The 19,089-nt window shown below is 42.4% G+C and overlaps 1 protein-coding gene across 2 annotated transcripts; it reads right to left on the bottom strand.

The window, feature by feature from the left end:
- Positions 1 to 2,565: 2,565 nt before the first annotated feature.
- Positions 2,566 to 17,704, bottom strand: ubp1 (upstream binding protein 1). Of its 2 annotated transcripts, XM_037092247.1 has the most exons (17): positions 16,665 to 17,296; positions 16,128 to 16,506; positions 13,098 to 13,249; positions 11,754 to 11,830; positions 11,551 to 11,656; positions 11,356 to 11,462; positions 11,038 to 11,190; positions 10,834 to 10,944; positions 8,414 to 8,521; positions 8,059 to 8,165; positions 7,908 to 7,956; positions 6,850 to 6,943; positions 6,664 to 6,754; positions 6,420 to 6,538; positions 6,169 to 6,311; positions 5,087 to 5,138; positions 2,566 to 4,948 (listed from the first exon to the last, which is right to left on the bottom strand). In XM_037092247.1, the coding sequence occupies exons 2-17, from the start codon at positions 16,241 to 16,243 to the stop codon at positions 4,911 to 4,913; spliced, it is 1,623 nt and encodes a 540-aa protein (XP_036948142.1). In that variant the 5' UTR covers positions 16,244 to 16,506; positions 16,665 to 17,296; the 3' UTR covers positions 2,566 to 4,910. The 2 variants fall into 2 exon arrangements, with proteins under 2 accessions (XP_036948142.1, XP_036948143.1); XM_037092248.1 differs by lacking the exons at positions 16,128 to 16,506; positions 16,665 to 17,296 and adding an exon at positions 17,413 to 17,704.
- Positions 17,705 to 19,089: the final 1,385 nt, after the last annotated feature.

Here is a 19,089-nt window from a genome sequence, read left to right as displayed (position 1 = left end):
TTCGGCCCGTCAAAGCGATATATTCAATCAGAAAAACAGAGACGTCTTCGAGCAACGGACACAAACAACAGCGAGCGACCCACTTCCTGGATTCTGACAGGGAACGTCAGATTACGTCATGGGAAACGGCCAGGCGCACCGCGCAGAATCAGTATCGCTTTAATGAGAAGTGACGGAAATGCAAGGAAATTAGCTTTATCTTCTCATGGCCCCAGACTTTCATTCGCAACGCTGGACACCGGTTTATATAATCAGGGGGGCCCAGGGGAAAACATCGCCTTTGGGGCACTTTAAACCCTTCGCTCTTCTTTATTTTTGTGTAATGTCACAAATATTCCTATGTGAGTAAATCACATGGACCCTGGTATGTTGTGAGGTAATCTGGTTGAACACAAACAAATAAATATTAAAACCATTGGATTGTAAATTAGTTCAGAATAATTATTTACAAGTATTCTTATTAATGTGACATGTTCATCCAACTCAGTTGAGCTGTTTACCGAATGTTCTTTTTTATTTTTTATTTTATTTATTTTTTAAATTTATTTTCCATATCCTGTTACTAATTTTAAGGGTTAGCCTTCATTGGAAATGTTCATATACTTAATGTATTCACTCTTCATGAAAGGATGCACCTAAAGGTGATATAACAATATTTGTTAACTCTGGGGATTATAATTGACCCTTGTAGTTTAAAAAACATTTGTATCATGAATGTCCAACATTGCAAAGATGCATCTACGACTGATGAATATTTGCACATTGCAAACATTTGTTTTTCTCTTTTAATGAAAATGAATGTTTCTTTCTCCTGATCAGTCGTATATTTTAACATTTGTAAAAACATCTGTATTGATTGATATGATCATTTACCTTATAATGTCTTATCTATTCATTTAAATGAGAAGAGTTTGGGTCTCCATACGTGTTAACTATATCTTATCAGGCCTGTGTGGAATGCTCTTTATAAATGCATATCCCTAAACAAAACAAGAAAGAAAAAGCAGTAAAATGCTTCTTTAAACAATTAATCAAATTGCCACAAACCAGCTGCTGCACAGTGAACATGGGACTTTAATGGCTCAGCTGGGTGGCCCGGAGATCCATAAATGTACAGGGTGTAAGCATGATAGATGTACAGTAAATGTAGTTATGACTCGTTAACCTTATGGGAAATTAAAAAGCCTGTAATGCAAAATAGACTGGGTGACCTGTAAAACAACACTCACACTGACACACTCTTTGAGACATTAAAGTGTGAACTACCGGCTGTTTTCAGTCCACTAGAGTGCAGATAAATTGTGAGTTTGGCATCTGTCAGGTAATTGATTGCAACAGCTGTATTCACTCTGATCCCAGATGTGATTCGGCCTGTGATTCAGAGGCTCGAAGAAACATTAGCATAATCCTGAGTCCTAAACATCTGTTTTCAGACACCTTTAGCCGCTGTTCTGTGCTCTCCATCTGCTCGGTAAACTACTGTAGAATCATCTCGTTGTCCTGCAGGTAAAGGCCGCTGTTTTGCAGTGTCACCTTTGATATCAAGCAATTCTACAAGAGACAGATGTTCATGGTGCCTGAGCCTTAATATGATAACTAACTATGATTATCCTAACCCTGCACAAGCATCAAATGCATTTTAAAGATTCTGATTGTCCAAAGAGCTTTTGAGGATCTCTGAGAATATAATCCAGATAAGATCAGGGTTGCCTCGGCTTGAGGACGACGTTACAGAAAGCCAAATTCAAAAGACGAAGATATGCAGTTTGAGAGGCGTGGCTGCTTACCAGACAAGGTTTACCTTTCCGAGAAACTGAAAGTCAGGATATCACGAGCTCTGCTGCTTCAGTTCTTGTGGTTTGTTGGTTTTCACAGCTATAGTTAAGGTGGCAATCCTTTAAAACAACAGCTACTACTAGTGCGCTTACATTTGATTCATCAAAGATGCAGAGTATAAAAAAAACAAACAGTCCCATTTGGAACTTACACACCTGTGATCCACAAATTTCAAATTAACTTAAATTTCCCCTTATATAAGGCCAGCACAGTCAGGAATAGCCATGGAGAAGGAGAGGAGACTGAGGTCTGGCATCTCAAATCTAGTGGGCTCAGCATTAGGCTTGGATGGATATGTATCCCAAACTGCAGTACCCCTCCACTGAACATCACATGGAGATAAGATCATCTCCATGTAAGTAGGGTTTTACAAATCATTACTTATAAGTGGTTTTCTACTTAAATCACGATTTATCCCAAGCCCTCTTTATAGATGAGGCCCCTGGATCGGTTTCCAAATGTTGTGATGTTGTGAATCAAGCTCGTCCACTTAAAATCTGATTTTCACTGAGCACAGACAATTTACACTTTAAAGTCGATGAATGTGAAAACAGCTGTCTAGAGTCAAACTCTGCATGTACTTGACTCCACTCAGTGGGAATCAAATATTAGACCATAAGAATGAGAGGAAAAATAAATTTGAGTAGAGGACTTGAAACTACCGCAATTTCATGTGTTTGTGTCAACTGAATCCTTTTCTTCACAACTACCATGAAGCAGGACACCAGAGAAAGTTATGAAATCATTTATTCCCAGCACATGTGGTTGTGTACATCTCCAGCATACGATACTGTGCACATGAGAAGCATCATCATTGACATTAGGCTGTACATGAACGGTGGTCACCTCTCCTGCTCACACACTCTCTCTCAAACACACACACACACACACACACACACACACACACACACCCATACACTCAGTCACACAGACAGACGACTGGTCAGGCCTTCAGGGGACATCAAACTTCTCACCAGAGTTTGCCTGACATGGCATCACATCCGCTCTGTTACTCACTAATCTTTGAGTCGATGAACACAGTTTACTGTGCTGTGGTACTCATGTCCTTGTAAACACCACAAGAGCTACAGTCCTGGCTCTGGCGCATGGTGAGGCTAAAACACAGACGCTTCTTTTTTTTTTTCTTTTCTGTTTTGTTCTCCTTCTGATAGGCGGATAAGAAGAGGGTGTGGCTGTAGGACTACTGACTACACATCGAGCTTGAGTTTTGTGATTTTTCAGTGCAGACTTGGTCTCTAACATCTGGAAAAAGGAGGGGGTACACTGAAATCATCCCTCCCTCCCTCCCCTCCCTCCCCCCTTCCCCCCATCTTCAACATGCTCTTTACTAAACAGCAAGCTAAACACAGTTTCATCATACCAACAGGAAAAAGTTCATGACGACTACTGACATAATTAAGTTTTCTTTTGCAAGAACGGAAAATGATACACATGCACACACGCGCGCTCACACCATCTGACACTTAAAGGCGTGCAAACTGTATGCACTTTGCCAGACATTGTGCACCAAAATCAAAAAGGGGTTCAAACTAAACCTATGGTGAGACTTCCTGTCACTTTTCAAGAGGTACGTGCTCTGGAAACACGTGACCTGTACTTCCTGTGTTCAGCTACACTAAAAACACAAGATTTTGAAGGTGGATGTGGAGCTGCCATGATTTTACTAGCCTACAGGATGAGACTACTGAAACGAGGCTACAGCAGTGATACTACCAGCCTGCTGTGTGTCTGGTTGTTTCTAGCAGAGCAGATCCTGGCGTGGGTGGGGTGGGGTGTTTATTATTATTATGTACATGCAGCACACAAGCAACTCCACTAGATGAGGGTTTAATTAGCCATCTGATCAATTCTATGAATGCTTCAAGTGACCAAGATGTACAATGCCAGTGCGGCTTTTCCTCAGAAAGTGCCTATTAATCTGAAACCCGTTTGGTCCACATAATAGTAGGTTTTTGGATAGGCGCTACTGCTCCACGTCTGTCTTACGTTGCACGTTTATGGCCAAAATCCCAGAGAGCGTACACCGCACTCTAAACCAGTGTTTCAAAGTCCGCACAGAAAGCAGAGGAGTCAAAGACGAGGTGCGTGTGCGCTGTGATTGTGAATGAGACTACACGATCGAGTTAAAAAGCCTATATGGCACCGGAAACAAGTAAATTCAATGAGAGCGAGAGAAACAGCTGATCCATAAATAAAGCGTTAACTAAAAACGGTAAAAAGCGCAGGCAAAACGGGACGCACGTTAAGGGAGTCGAGCTGGGTGGGAGAGAGATATGGCTGGAAGTCTAAATATCACATAGGGCAACCTCTATGTGACGAGAGTTAATGAAATCAGTCCGACAAAGTCCAAGCAAAAAAAAAAAAAAAAAAAAATTGAATGTTGGTGTCAACATCCACAAAAGATGCCACTTCCACAAATTTAGCCTGGATACTTCAGGGGGTTATCAAGCTCAGCTGATCAATAAATGGTTTATTTATTAAGACAACCCCGTCAAGAATGTTAAACAAGCAGAGTACGTTGGGATCCTCCTTTAAGCAAGTTAGTATGTTGAGATCGCATGCTGTTCAGCAGTACAGGTTATCAAATACTGGCCTAGTGCTGGTTGTGCGCGTTGTGTAAGAAGGGCAACGAGCAATAAGGGAAAGTCTGCTTCCTTTCCTTCTCCTGCCAGCCAGAACGCCACTCTCCTCTCTCCTGGAGCCTCCCTCCCCTCCCTTCTCCCACAGAAACCATATAAAAAGACAATAAAATAATAAAATCAAAATACATACATCATTTTCTTCCCCTGACCCCACATCCCCCCCAGTCTCTCCTCTTCTATCCAGTCTCCTCCGTTAAATAGTGTTTTCAATATGAAACAGTGGACACACCCATGTCAGATTCTAACAGTTACATGGCTTTATCTCAGTTTCTCTTGCTTTCCATCGAGCGAGCATTTGGAGAGAACGGGAGGAAGTACAAGGAAAGAGTGGAGGCAGGCGGAGAGGGACAGAGGGAGGCTTCAGCTCCAAAACAGAGGGTGGAGTATTAGTGATGCCATCTGTCCTCCTCACTACTTCAGGATTAGATGGAGTCCTTCGCCCAGTTCATCTGGAGAGAGAGAGAGAGAGAGAGAGACAAACGGGATGAAGTTAGGAGTTCATTAAATCCTTGTGAAGTAATCATCTACAGAGCCTTGTTATAGGCTAAATGACAACCGGAGAGGCTACTGGTGCATTATGAGCTCACCTTTGACTGTGCTGATCAAAAAACAGCTCTCGTCGGGCAAGTTGTAAACCATCTGGAAGACAAAACAGACGTGTTGAACGCAAACTAATCAAACTAAAAGTTCCTTAATGTTTTAGTGGTGGCTGATGTGAGGGAGAGAGCATTCAGAGTTAGGAGAGGAGGTACAACACAGTACAGTCAGTCTGCGAGAATGTAAATGACATGCAAATAAGTGACACTACAGACAGTTGAGCTGCTGTTCCTGCTCAGACAGAACATAAAATAGTGACGCACAGCTCATTTCTTCCTCTGAGTGAATCAGTCGTGCCATTTACTCTTTGTCCCGTTCATATCAGCTCTATTTTTGCATTTGTTTGGAACAGCGCTGCAACAAAGAGTCGATTTATCAGCAAGTTAATGGAAAACAACTTAAAAAAAATTGGCAACTATTCTGATAACTGATTTACTGTTTCAGTCGTTGCTCAAGCAGAAATGTCAAACATTTTTGAGGATTTGCTGCTTTTCTTTGTCACTTGAGACAGTAAATGAAGAGAGTTTGGGTTCTGAAATGTTGGTTAAACAGAAGAAGCAATTTGAAGACCTCAAAGTTGAGCTCTGGGAATTCACGATGAGCCCTTTTCTTTTGACATTTTATAGACTAAAGGAATAATCCATTAATTTAAACAGGTCATGCATCTTCCAGTAGTTGAATTGGAGGGTTTAGACAAAATTCACAAGAACTGAAGTGTAACAAAAAAGGAGAAATCATTCATAATTAATCTAATTTTTCCTGAACCCCTTATAAAGTAATATACTCATTACATTACCATTTAAAAAAAAAATAAAAAATCAACCTTAGCGCAGACTATCGTGAACACCCGCTCATTTTGCAGATGTTACCACAGCAGCACAAATTACATCTCGAAGTCTGAGTGATCAAGGAGTCTAACAGGATCCATGTTGATGGTTTTTTTGAGTGTATCCCACAGTTTAACTATTTAATTATATTGTCCCTCTTGATAAAGAGCCTCCCACTGCTGAGAGTAAGATTTTATACTTCTAACTGAGAAGAAAAGCGTATGTGTATGTGTTTGTGTTGGTACCTGGTCACTGAGCAGGATGTGTATGCCTGTAGGACCCTGTCTGTACACCTGGTTGATCGTGCCCAGTGGAAGGCAGCACACAGATGCCATCTTGCGGATCAGCTCTGCGGCCGTGAGCTCCTCTAGGTACAGAGCATGATACACTGCACAGAAACAGAGCAGAGAACAGGTCTGAACTAATGTCACACACCGCATTACTCCATAGATTAATATTGGTGTTGGGCTGCTGATAAAACACAGAGCTTGTTTACCGTGTAAACTAGAGGAGATGCTGTGGTCTCCGTTTTCATTGCTGCCATGTCTTTCCAGCAGGGGGCTCTCGCGAGGGGACTCCTGACAGACGTACACAGTCAACCTGGGACGCACAGACCTGTACACACAGACACACACAGGTATGAAAAATGGAAAAGAAAAAAAAAAGAAAAAAATTGTGGCACCTTCATGTTGCTCATACAGGTGAACACAACCTCAAAAAACACACACAAAGACACACACCTGGATTTAAGTGCATTGAAGAGTCTGATTCCGTCTGCCGGCCCACAAATCTGAACCAGGTCGTCCCGGGTTAGCTTCAACAAATCAGAACCTACATAACAATGCAGAGGGAATGGTCATTTGTACTGCAGATGTTGCAACATTCAATCTATGTCACAGTGCGTTTGACAGTGGATGTGTGTGTACCTGAGAAGTGAGAGAAGAGTCGTGTGTAGGAGTTGAAGCGATTTTTCAGTAGCCACTTCTGTGCATCCTGGATGGAGGCAGTGGGGCTCAGCTGCTGCAGGGGGACAAAGACACACAGGGCGTCAACTCAGAACACACACTTCCACATCTGGGTCGGCGGTTTAGTTTCCCCACCAATTCAGTCCCATTGAGTGAACATACAATACTGTGCAGCTCTTAATGCTTGACGTGGTACCAACTGCTGATTATATTCTTTTGCCACTGATCTGTCACTTATTTACCGTCATCAGTTAGGAAATGAAAAGTCAAATATTCTGACATAATTCACCATAATTTTAGCATGAAAAATCATTTATAGCAGAATTCAAATAAAAAGAGTGGAACAATGCAATGCAAAGTTGCTGATAGTATATTATAGTGTGAATCACTGTCATGAAACCTACTTTTTATTGGATGATATATTGTCGCTGAAAAAATTACGTAAAAATGACTGTCATTGAAAGACTGTGATAATAAGAATAATAAAGTAACATAATAATGTAAGTATACACTCTCAAAGAGGAATTAATTTTTAACTCTTAATATTCAGGCACGAGAATTTGGATGTAAAATATCCTAAATAAATACATAAATAAAATGAAACCGCACAACCAAAACAACAAATACAATGTAAAATAATGCTTCAGCGCAGCCCTAAGCCAGAATAAACAGCACTCTTATGTAAGCACACACAAAGGTAAACGCAATGGGCTTCATCAAGGTCAGCAAAAATGACTGCGATCATGTACATGTATCAATAAGTCGCTAAGTAACGTATGATGAGTCGTAACTATCGTAATTACATGACAGACGATAGCCATTTAGAAAGTAGCCAATCTGAAGCACATGTGTAAACAATAACATTTATAATACAACAGCAAGATAGCATACACAACACCAGGATGCCAAATGGAAATGGCCATTGTCAATTTCATTATTTACATCTGGGCTTTTGCTACTGTGACATCTTAAAATGTCTTTTCTACCAATTCATACATGTGCGAGGAGCGCAGACTAACCTCTGAGTTGCTGCCAGGGTCTGCCTGGTGATTGGGTGAGGACGAGTCACTACAACACAAAGAGACGACATTTAAGAGAGGGGAGATCAACACACACCTCGGTTAAAGGCCACACACACACACACACACACAGATATGTTGACATAGTTACCTGTCCGGTACTGAGGAGGTTGTGTAGGTGGACAGCGGGGCGGAGGAGAAGGAGGGAGTAGCTGCCTGGTTGGGGCTGACGTAGGCATTGTCCGGCCATGGGGAGCACTGAGAGGAGACACACATATATAAATGCCCAATAAACCAGACATATTAGATTAATTAATGCTGTAGGCCAACTCCAGCTATCCCAAAACTGAAAGGCATGAAAAGGTAGAGAAAAAAAAAGGTGGATTTGAAATTGCTTTGCACCGTCTCAACCCCACCTGCAGTTAAACACATTAAACGGCTAGATGTCTACAGGGGGCAGACTGTGGATGGATGTGATGGCAAGGAAGGTCGAGGAGGGTGCTTACACTGCCTCTCTTGGCCAGGGAGTCGCCACAGTCAGCGGGAAGTGTCCGCTTGCTTGACTTTTTCAGCTCGTGGTCACCCGCATCCTCTATGATGGGTTCAAGCCTCGTCTATGAACAGATACACAACAGAGGTAAGCCAGCTGGTGGCAGACATGCAAACATGAGCAAAAATAAAGAAATCAGTGCATACAATCAATCAAACACAGAGTGAAGAACCTGAGGGCAGTCTCAGAACATGTTAAATTACTGCTCAGGCACGGATTTTTTTTTTATCATATCATTTCATCTGTATTTCATGATTTTCAAAAAAGCTCAATGGAAGGACCTGTATTCTTATGTACATTTTAGCTCTTATGCTCTTGCAAACTGTGCAGGGTTTTCCTGTTTTATTGTGGATGTGAGCCACCTCACCTGACATACAGACAGCCTTCACCAAATACTAAAACATTATTGAAAAAAAGAAAATGACAAAACAAAACAAAACAAAAAAAAACAGATGCCGTTTCACAAATACTTGTGAGCGTATACTGTTAAAGGCTGTCCTCAAATTGAACTGATCATATCAGATGTATCTTAACATTACTGCCAACCACGTTCTGAAGCACACCTGACGCTGGATTTCTTACAATTTAAGGAGTAAAATTTAAGCACTTTTCAGGTATCTACTACAACAACTTCTAGACTATCAAAGCTTCCAACAGCTCATCAAAATTAATATAAAAGCAACAGTGAAAAGCAAAGTTTACAGAATTCTGTCATACAAACAGCTATACATGCACACTGATGCTTGGTTTATTTTTCCGATGTTCAAAATTAACTTTACATGCTTCAATCAGGAATATTAAATGCTTGATAATTGTGACACCAGAAGACAACAAACAAATGATGATGGCATAGTTTCATTTCAACTATCAAAACTCTTGAGTAACTGAGTGGACGAAACACCAGATTATGTTCAAATCTGATCATTTTCTCATATGATTATGTTCAAATTCAAGCATATTCCTAACCTTGAACAAATAACAATTAATATAGCATTTTCAAAAGTTTCCAGATTTTTTAAATGAACTCTGCAGTCTCTTTCTGTATTCTAAGCAGCCACTGGTTTCTGTCGATGTTACAACAGAATTAAAACTTCCTGGAGACGACACATGATCCATGGCAGTGAACAATCCATCACTATGACTCTTCTGTCAAGTTGAATAATCATCATATTTTGATACACTGCAGTTGAAGGGCACGTTGTTCCAAAACCTTTTCACTGGTTGTTTATTGATGAGCTTGTGAGAATCTCTTCCATCTAAAGACTGTCATGACTTCTTTTTCTATAATCGGTCAACACACACATCCAACCCACAAGTACTCACATTGGTCTGGAACTATGATTTTAAGTGGCTAGCTCCTAACAAACAATTTTTATTTTTATTTTTTTTTTAAATCGTAATTTTTCTGTTCCTTTTTCAAAGCATCACTGAAAGAGAAGGCTGAAGATTGACAGCAAAGGGGGTGGGGGGGTGGCACATGCAGCAAAGGCTCTACCAACTGAGCTACTGGGGCGCCCTGAACAACAGAAACTTAAAAAACATCCCACAGAAAGAGAGAGAGAGAGAGAAAGAAAGACCAAATCTTGCCTTTAAAACTCCAGACCATTTGCACACACACAAAAAATCCTGTTGCCAACCTTTCACCAATAACTGGCATAACTTTCTTCAAAACCAAACAAATCTGTGTGTCAACTACGAAGCAGCATTTTAATTTTATATCTTGTTGGGAAGAAAAATAAAATTAAAATAAAATCAAAGCCAGATAAAAATGGGTAAAGAATATAAAAATCATGTGAATTTGGAAGCTCCAAGAATTCAAGTGATGACTGCTGTTTGGTATATTTTTTTTTAAAGCTCGCTAATCAGAACAGATTAATCAAACATTTGGTTGGCAGAAATTAAGTCGGCAACCATTTTGATGAAGGATAACTATTAGTTAGTGTCAGTTAAGCACAAATGCAATGAATCTTTCGTCACAGCTTTTTAAATGTGAGTATTTGCTGCATTTCTCTGCTTTTCTTCTGTTGTGCGACATTGTAAATTGAATATATTGATGTTTTCGAATATAATATGAAGGGCTTCACATTTGGGTCCAAGAAAACTGATAGTTGCAAACCTAAAAGGGCTGTTTGAATGGTAAACATTCATTCCAATTAATGCATGATTGAGAAAATGGTTGGCAATGTTGTATACATTTGCTGTGCACAAGCTAAAACACCAGCATGGCCCCTTACCAGCCACTTTGCAGAAATATATTCAACTCACTAACATGGATATCCCCCCCCCCCGAAACGAAACTGAAGCAGCATACCTGTTAGTATTTAGCCTAGTTTCATGTTTGTAAGGCCTGACAGTCCATGGCCGCAGCATACTGACCTCTGACAGGATAGTGGTATCATAAGAAGGCTGGTACTTTTCCCTCTCTTGAGGTGTGCGTTTCTCCATCTTCTCCCTGTCTGTCTTTTGCTTACGGTCCGCGCCCTTTGGCTAAACCGGAAGCAGAGAAGTGGCGCCGGTGAAGGAAGACATATTTGGTTGAATAGGTGGATAAAGCCTACTCGTGAAAGAATGAGTGTGTACCTTAAAGACTTTGATTTGGCAGGAGGCAGAGTGGAGGTGCTCTGTGTACTCTCCACTTTCTCCCTGGGCGAACGTGTCGAACTGGATCCTGAAGGGGACGCCCTTCTCGCCGCCGTGCTTCCTGGGAGTGAACTCTGTGCTGATGCAATGTACCTGCAGACGGCGGGGAGACAGGAGGACGAGTGTGATCAAAATATGCGTTTGATGTGGAAATCCGGTGGCGCGCCCAACAGATGGCACTAAAGGGAGCTGCTGTGTGTGTGTGGGTGTGTGTTTGTGGTTTGTGTTGGTAAGGCTGTGCGTGTGTGTATGTGTTACCTGCACAAAAACAGAAGTTCTTTTGTTCATATCCCACAGGAACTCTGCCGCATTAAGCTGGGAGGGGTGAGTCTTCGGCTCCACAATGCCCACTGACATGGGGATGTCTACAAGCACACACACGCACAATTATTTGAACTCCACATCACAAACGGGACAGGCTTTAAGTAAACATTTCTCGCTGAGCATCATTACCGATGTCAAGAAGACGGTCGCCTGGACGGTTCCACTTCCAGCCCTCCAGCTGCTGGTGCTCCGTGTACTGCAGCCGGCGGTCATGAAAAACCACTCGCACTATGCTCTACACAGACACAGACACACCATGTTAGGTGTGTACTTGAGACAAGGAATAAAAGTGTTCCTGTCCAGCTGTCCTCCAGCTGTGAGGACACCCTCACCTTCACCATCTTGTTGTTGAGCTCTGGTAGTTCCCCTGGCTTCCTGTTGTCCAACATACGCACCTCATAAGACTGGCCTGAAAGAGAGAGGAGAAAGAAACGAGAAGAATGAGGTGGCAAAAATTGAGCAATTTTAAAAACAAAAGACAGTGCAGTGCACACAGCTATTCTTTGTCCTTTAATGGTTCCCTTAAATATAACAGTTTTTGTTGTCATATAATTTAGCTGAGACTGAAATCTCTGTATGGTTTAAGGGCTGTACTTTTTTGTGAAACTTTGTTGAAGTGATTAGTTAAGACTTGTCTTAAGAGCTCTCTTTGTGGCTAGTCTGACTCAACAGATGCAGACAGTTGGTTCCCCTCTTCCTCCCGCCATCTACGCGTTACTGTTTTCAAATCCCTGTCGCTATGTGAAACAACAACAACAACAACCACCTCAGAGCTATCAAACCTAGACGTTGAAATTGGCAACTCATATTGCTCCTTTCACACTACCATCTTTTACAGTTTCCTCTCAGACAGACTGTTCTCCAGCGCTGACAGAGTGCTACCTGAGACCACTTCATGGCAGACTTTACTTGTAAAGCTTGAGATAAAGCTTTTGGTTCCCATTGCGATGTTTAATGTGACGGCCATTTGAGGTGTGGGATTTTTCTGTTGTCCCATGCAAACGTGGAGAGAAATGTGGCTTTGAAATTTATGGCTGTTGATCAAAAATATTGGTCTTTGATTGTACTGTGACACATGTCCAACTGATCTCGGGCTGGAGCAGATGTAGAGCTTCAGTGACCAAACAGAGGCTGCACAAAAATTCAGTGAAAAGAATTTCATGTTGCGGTCCTTCTCCCAGTCTCCTCCTGCTGTTTCAAGGTACCTGCACTATGCCCAAAATGTATCTGTTGTTTCACTACATTTTATGAGGGTGGTGCAGATGGATGACGCATGTTTTCACATGTGTGGCTGCTTCTCATACGAAGGGATCCTGTAAGTCTCTTTCAATGCCATTAAATAAAAAAGTGAATCTTCATTTGTGTCATTAAGCAATGCATCCATCACCAAACTGACGATGCTGAGCACAGGCACAAAGAGCTCAGGTCACCAATGGTTTCATTTTACAGTAATTACACTAATGTGCAATAAATTAATGTGCTAATTATTTATTGATGGTAAAAGACGAGCAGAGCACAAAGAAGTGCAACATGTATGTATGAACCATCGGATACAGACGTCTTAATGTGCAGTTTTAATTGTTTAAGCGGACAAACAAAGTAATACAAACTCAAAGATAAATCTAGGAAAAGTAAAGCCAAAACTTTCTCCTGAGTGCATAAGCCATGCATCTCACCTTGGTTTAGGTATGTGAGCGTCTCGTCATGCAGCTTGACAGCGGGCGACGTGGCGGTGCACAGCACATACTGGAATGGGGGATTTTTGGTCTCGTTTTCAGGAGGAATGCTGGAGTCCTCCTGCTTGAAGATTGGCAGAGCCAGCACATCGCTGAGAGGATGAGACAGAAGAGAGAGGAGAGGAACACAACAACACAGTCAGCATGAGTGTGAGGCAGAAAAGACATGCAAGAAAACAGAAGACTCCATCATGACAGAACAGTTGTGGGAGCTTAGAAGTGTTCCGTGAACAGCTTAATTGGCGCATTTTCCTTGCCTAAGGCCTCTCAATGTTTTGGCTTGTTATTTATTAATAATTGGAAAGCCTTTATTAAATCTCAAAAGACACGTGGGGTCCATCCGTATGGCAACATAATCACCATGAACTTCCTTAAAGCAAAGAGAAAGCCTGCCTTTATTTTGAGAGACTGGATTTTCTCATTTAACAACTTTGTAGTTATCTCTACAAAAACACACCAAACTGTGCTAGTTAAACTGTTGCGTGCTCAACCTCTAGGAGGACATTTTTTTACCTCCTCGTACTGTGGAATTATTAAATGGATCAGCCTTATTTTAGAAGAAGTGACGAAGGCTTTCCATCGATCAAATGCCTCTCTTATTATGTATCCATGAGGGTGCAGCAGGATAAATGAACAAAAACACCCCGAGATAGCCTGAGCTGCTGCTGACACACACTATCTCTCACACTTGGCAGCCAATCTAGACAACCAACCCGTCTTTGGCTCACCCTGACAAATGTTGCAGGAGTGTCAACGGGTGCACAGCAAACGGGGGGCACAAGTGTATGCGTGTGTGTAAGTGTGTGTGTGTGCAGATCTCAGTGCCTGTGCAGAAAAGGAGCAAAGAAATGCAGATCATGGCATCTCATTACCTGGAAAACTTTTTGGCAAGTGATGCTACTGCTCTAAACCCCAGCCAGACTTAAAAAAAAAACATCAACAAAAACAGCTCAACAATTTCAAGACATTCCTGCAGCACTTTTCTCCAAACAACAAAGTCTTACAAACAGCAGCCTGCTGGATTTTCGACCTCAAATCACCTCTCTTGATTGCTTGCTGATGCGTTTTCTCTGCAGAGTGGGTACCACAGCCCCTGCTGCCCAGGAAAACTACATCTGCTTCCTGCAATCTGAGGAGCTGGCTCCACTGACACACTGAGACATTCTGTTCCCACCAGCTGCTGACTCCAAACATGCCCCATAAACCCACCCACCCCAGCACCACAGATAGCACAATACTCCTGGAGCCATTGACGCCACACACACTCTCTAATTTTACTAATGAACTTAGATGCAACACCATCGCTTCGGTATTAGTTAACTTGCTTACTCTCACAAGAGTCTAGCACAAGTCCACGTCACACTCAGATAAACGCGTGGTAAAAGCAGATGGCTGAGGAAGCCGCAGCTGATAAGACACATGCATGCCCTGGGATCCTTGCCTTCGTCACAAAAATATCATCACCTCCCTTAACCTTAACCTATTAGGTAACACGCCCCAGGCCAAGACATACCGGGAGTTACTAATTGAACAGGTGGTTTACAACAATACCGAAATCCAGCAGACAAATGATCAACAAGGAGTGCTGACTAACCGCTGCCCTGATTCATGAGATGACGCATGTAGGAACACATGTGGGGATCACATCAAAGTTAACATGGAAAAATTAGTTTCCGAACTGCATGTATTTCCTGCAACTTTTGCATATTGTCAAAGTTTGTCGCCACTAAAACAATATGTTATCATTTTCAGCACCGCAGTTTGAGGAAGGTAAACAAGTATTAGCATGTTTTTTAAAAAAAAAGGAAATTTAATCTAAAATTCAATAACTGGACAGACTCCGTCGCTGAGGAAGATTGTGTGATTTGATCAAAAGCTCTCAACAGCAACTTAATTAGACAGCCTGTGGTGAATCTGTTTTGTTAAATGTTCAAAAACCAGACCTATCACACATTACCAACTTGTAGTGCTAGACACATTACACCTGATAATCTAAAAGGGTCAAGAGCTGGCACTTAATGTCTGGCCCGATTTTTAAGTTGGCCAACTTTGATAGGAAATGTTTCTAACTTAGGCCAATATATCTGGGGAACTATTCTGCTCCTTGAACATTTTTTTTTAACATAGTATGGATGTAAAAGATAAGAATGTTTCTGACTCATGGTCCATGACTATCAAAGTTTAGTCAGACCGCACAACTCTGAACACAAATGCTTAATGCATCAGTGTTAAATAACAGTATTTCCCTCAAAAATATTGGCCCAAGTTAAATTAACTGTAATGAGTTTAGGCAGGCTGCTTGAACTTTGAAAATCAGTCAGAAACACCCTTGTCAATAACATCAACATTGTAATAGAAAACTGTTCAAACAAATTATTTAATTTAAAACACAACCGATAGTTGTTTCTTAAGCTGCATGAGAGAGGACAGAGACATATGCCACTTATACCTCAAAGTCAACTGACCCTTTTCAGAAGTTTTCTAATTAAAAATACTACAATCAAACCCGCCACCTTTGACGTAATGTACAGCCTTTTGTTCCCACACACACACACACACACACACACACACACACACACACGTCTTTAGCAAGGCCATAGGGTCTTTTCAAGGGGCCAAAACAGGGCCTTAACTGCGAACTTCCTCTGCGTTATCATGAAGCGTACACAAACTTTGGGTCCCCATTAGGCAACATAACAATAATCTTAGCAACAGGGTGAACCAATATAACACAAGTGTCGCTCACAGTATAACACATGCTGTCCCTTTGCTTTTGTGTGGCGTTGGAGAAGTTAATCTGCATCCCTGATCGTAGCACCCTACAATGACTGCCCTACTCCAAATCCCAAAACAAAGAGAAGCCACCACACTAAATACAAAAGGGGATAACCGTGGCTTGTTATATTAACTTCCAGACAGAGTGTGTGTTGTTGAAGCTGGGCATGTCGGCATGTTGACCCCGTCTCTAACCTCATGCTGTAGGCTCCAGCCCCCAGCTCCTGCCCGATGCCGGACAGGCTGGCATCGAAGTCGTGCACCAGCCCCGACTCTATGGTGGCGTCGTCCATCTTCAGCACCCAGGCCATCGGCCCCAGCTCCTTGTCCTCGGCTTCTACTCGGAGGGCCGCCAGCTTGCTTCAGGTACGAGAGGTCGGCTAGCGAGGAAGTGGGTTCTTCTGAGTGACGCCGTGAGGGGAAAGTTACGCTGCTAGCCCGCTAGCCGCTCCTTGGCAAGCTGAGCAGGCGAACTGGTAGCTTTCCACAGAGACTGGATGTATCGCCATATCTCCACTCGAGATTTTTAGGGGCTTTAAACACCAAACACGGCGCTCCACAACTGGCAGACTGCCTGAAAGTAACGATAAGTTAGAGTCCACTCAGCTAGCGAAATGTTAGTCGTGACCAGAGATGTGAGCTGATTGTCAACATGCTAACGCTGGCTAACAGTTAGCTAGCTACAAAGGCAACTTATGCAAGCTAGCATGAATCCAGCAGCGCAGTCGTTACCTCGGGCAGAGCGTCTTCAAGAAGTCTGGCTAACGTTAGCCCAAGAAAAGGCAACGAGCTGAGAGGATGATTTTTGTTTTAGTCCACCCGCCGCATCCCACGCAGCGTCCGCACAGCTGTTGCTACCTAGCTATCAGGCTAGCTAGCATCAACTTCACTTGCTTTGAATCAACTGTGATGTCCGGTGACCTAGGGGCGGCTCTCCTCTGTCGCTCCCTGTACCATCCCAACCCGCTCTCCTCTTCTCATCGCGGGGCTGGAATCACCGCTAAGGCTCCCAGTCCTTGAGACGCAGTCCTTTAACCATCCAAAGTGCAGCGGTTGATACAAAACCAAGCATCAACATGGCTCCCTCAGCATTCAGACTGTCGGTCTGTGAAGCCTGCGGGGCTGCCACCGCCAGCCTCAGGAAGGATGCCAGGACGGCGGTCGGCCAATGAGAGCGCGCCTTCTGTGCCCAGCGCAGGGAGATTAGCCAATCACAAACCTTAGAGCTTCCGTCATTATGTCCAACTGTAGTTGCGCTCTGCCTCTCCGAAACTATAATGCACCCACTAAGTCATTACAGTCAACAAAGATGAACACCGGGAGAGAAGAAACGCGGCAACAACCCACCGAGCGACGCGGCTTACTGGTTCAAACGGGAGGGGAAGCGATAACTGATAAAGTTACTCATTGATTCATGTGTGACGGAGAACTATAAAACAGACAAAGTAAACATTCCACCCTTGTGTTTATCAGTTCATACCGTGTGAGCCCGCCGCCGCCTCCGCCGCCTTGTCTCTGTACGGGGGCTCGGAAGTTTTCAGTGTAGGGCTGCCAGAACAACATCGTGTCGCTGAAGTGCGTCTCACTCCGAATAAACGCGGCCGGTACCGAGGAGGTCCACACAGCAGCAGCAGCAGCTCATTTGTGTCTCATGTCTGTGGGGTGTAGAATAGTTTGCTTCTCAGGTGGTGGCAGACTTGTCGAACTGGTTAATGATTGTCCACCGGTGGGACCCTGGACAAGGCGCGTGCTCGGGTCTCCGGGGTGGCGACGTTTTTTCCGAGAAGGGCACACGCGCTATTTTGGCCCGAGGAGGGAAAGACCCGCCTCATGACTTCAAGACTGTCCCCCCCCCCCCCCCCCCCCCCCACAGTCTGACTGCTCATGAGCCCAAAATCTATGTTCAAAGGATTAAATAAGCAAAAGTATACACAATTTTAATACCTTTAATATAAATCCATACTGACCGATCGAAATTTGCGTGAAGACCGCAAAACTCTTCCGGAGCTTTGCAGTAAAACAGCGTTTGAACATTCTCTTAAACATCCAGAGAAGATGGGGGACTTGTTTACAACATATAAAACAACCTGAAAAAACAACATAAAATGGCCTCACGCAGCTTGTCCGGTGTAATCCACATCTCTGGAGGCCAAGAGATCTCAAATTGATTTGAAAACATGTCATTCCAAAATTTGACATCATTATCACATCATTTTCAGCCTAAAAAAAAGTGTCAATGGTTTCAATCAGTTTGCAGTCTCTGGTCTTCCAGTTTAAGCTGTACATTTTGTGCCTTTTTTTTTTTTTTTTTTAGGTTTAAAAACAAGTCCCCATCTACTTCAGTTGCTTAGGAGAATGCTGCAGCACTGTTTTGCCGTGAAGTTCCAGAAATGTTTTCATGGACCACAAAAATTCATTTGCATATGGAGGAGTAGATTATGACTGATTTTTCATTTTTGGGTGAATCTCTCCTTTAATGTGTAAATGGCATTTTTTTGTTGCAACTGGTGGAGGTGAAGGTGATACTGATACTAATAAACTATGTTTGCATGTTGCAAATTATTTCTCCTTGAATTACACTGGAGAAGAACTATAGAGTAAAATGAAATGCATAAGCTAAAAGTCCAATTGACTTGTTCTTGATTACATTCCCCAAAGTTAGTGATCTAAGTTTGTAAATTATTGCAAGGACAGACAGTGTCTTAACTGCAGGGACTTGGCAGATAGTCGGTGACTGCCTTGGAGGCCAATGATTTACAGTCTCTATCTGGCCTCTTTAGCTGCACCTAAATTTACAGCCCAGAGACATATGCACACATGTTATTCAACACCGCTTTCTCAAGTGTCTGTTGCATAAGACATAAATGTTTATATTTTGCACTGCGCGTCTGCATTAGTCCACTTTAACAGTGCTTCCAGTGCATTTTTTTAAAGACCAAACATTTAAAAATTCAGCAGGGAAATTGAAAATGAAAATAATCAAAAATATTATGTTAAAGTCATTATAAACAGTTTAACCAAAGAGACATTTTTCCTCTCTCAACAGTTTAATTAATGATTTTTAGATGCCCAAAGAGTGAAAACTACCTAGTGTTTCACAAAGACTGACAGAAAAGAGACAAATAAAAAAATAAAAATAAAAAAAACCCTGTACTTT

The sequence above is a fragment of the Acanthopagrus latus genome, chromosome 3 (genome assembly GCF_904848185.1).
Source record: "Acanthopagrus latus isolate v.2019 chromosome 3, fAcaLat1.1, whole genome shotgun sequence".
Lineage (NCBI taxonomy): Eukaryota > Metazoa > Chordata > Actinopteri > Spariformes > Sparidae > Acanthopagrus > Acanthopagrus latus.
This window is presented reverse-complemented; position numbering and strand designations above follow the sequence as displayed.

Bases quoted from the DNA above. Each gene is read 5' to 3' on its own strand.
- ubp1 (XM_037092247.1), bottom strand. From the start codon at position 16,243: ATGGCCTGGGTGCTGAAGATGGACGACGCCACCATAGAGTCGGGGCTG. The intron at 11,657-11,753 runs GTGAGGGTGTCC...GTGTCTGTGTAG, and splicing joins TCAACAACAAGATGGTGAAG to AGCATAGTGCGAGTGGTTTT. The intron at 4,949-5,086 runs GTGAGCTCATAA...CTCTCTCTCCAG, and splicing joins TTTGATCAGCACAGTCAAAG to ATGAACTGGGCGAAGGACTC.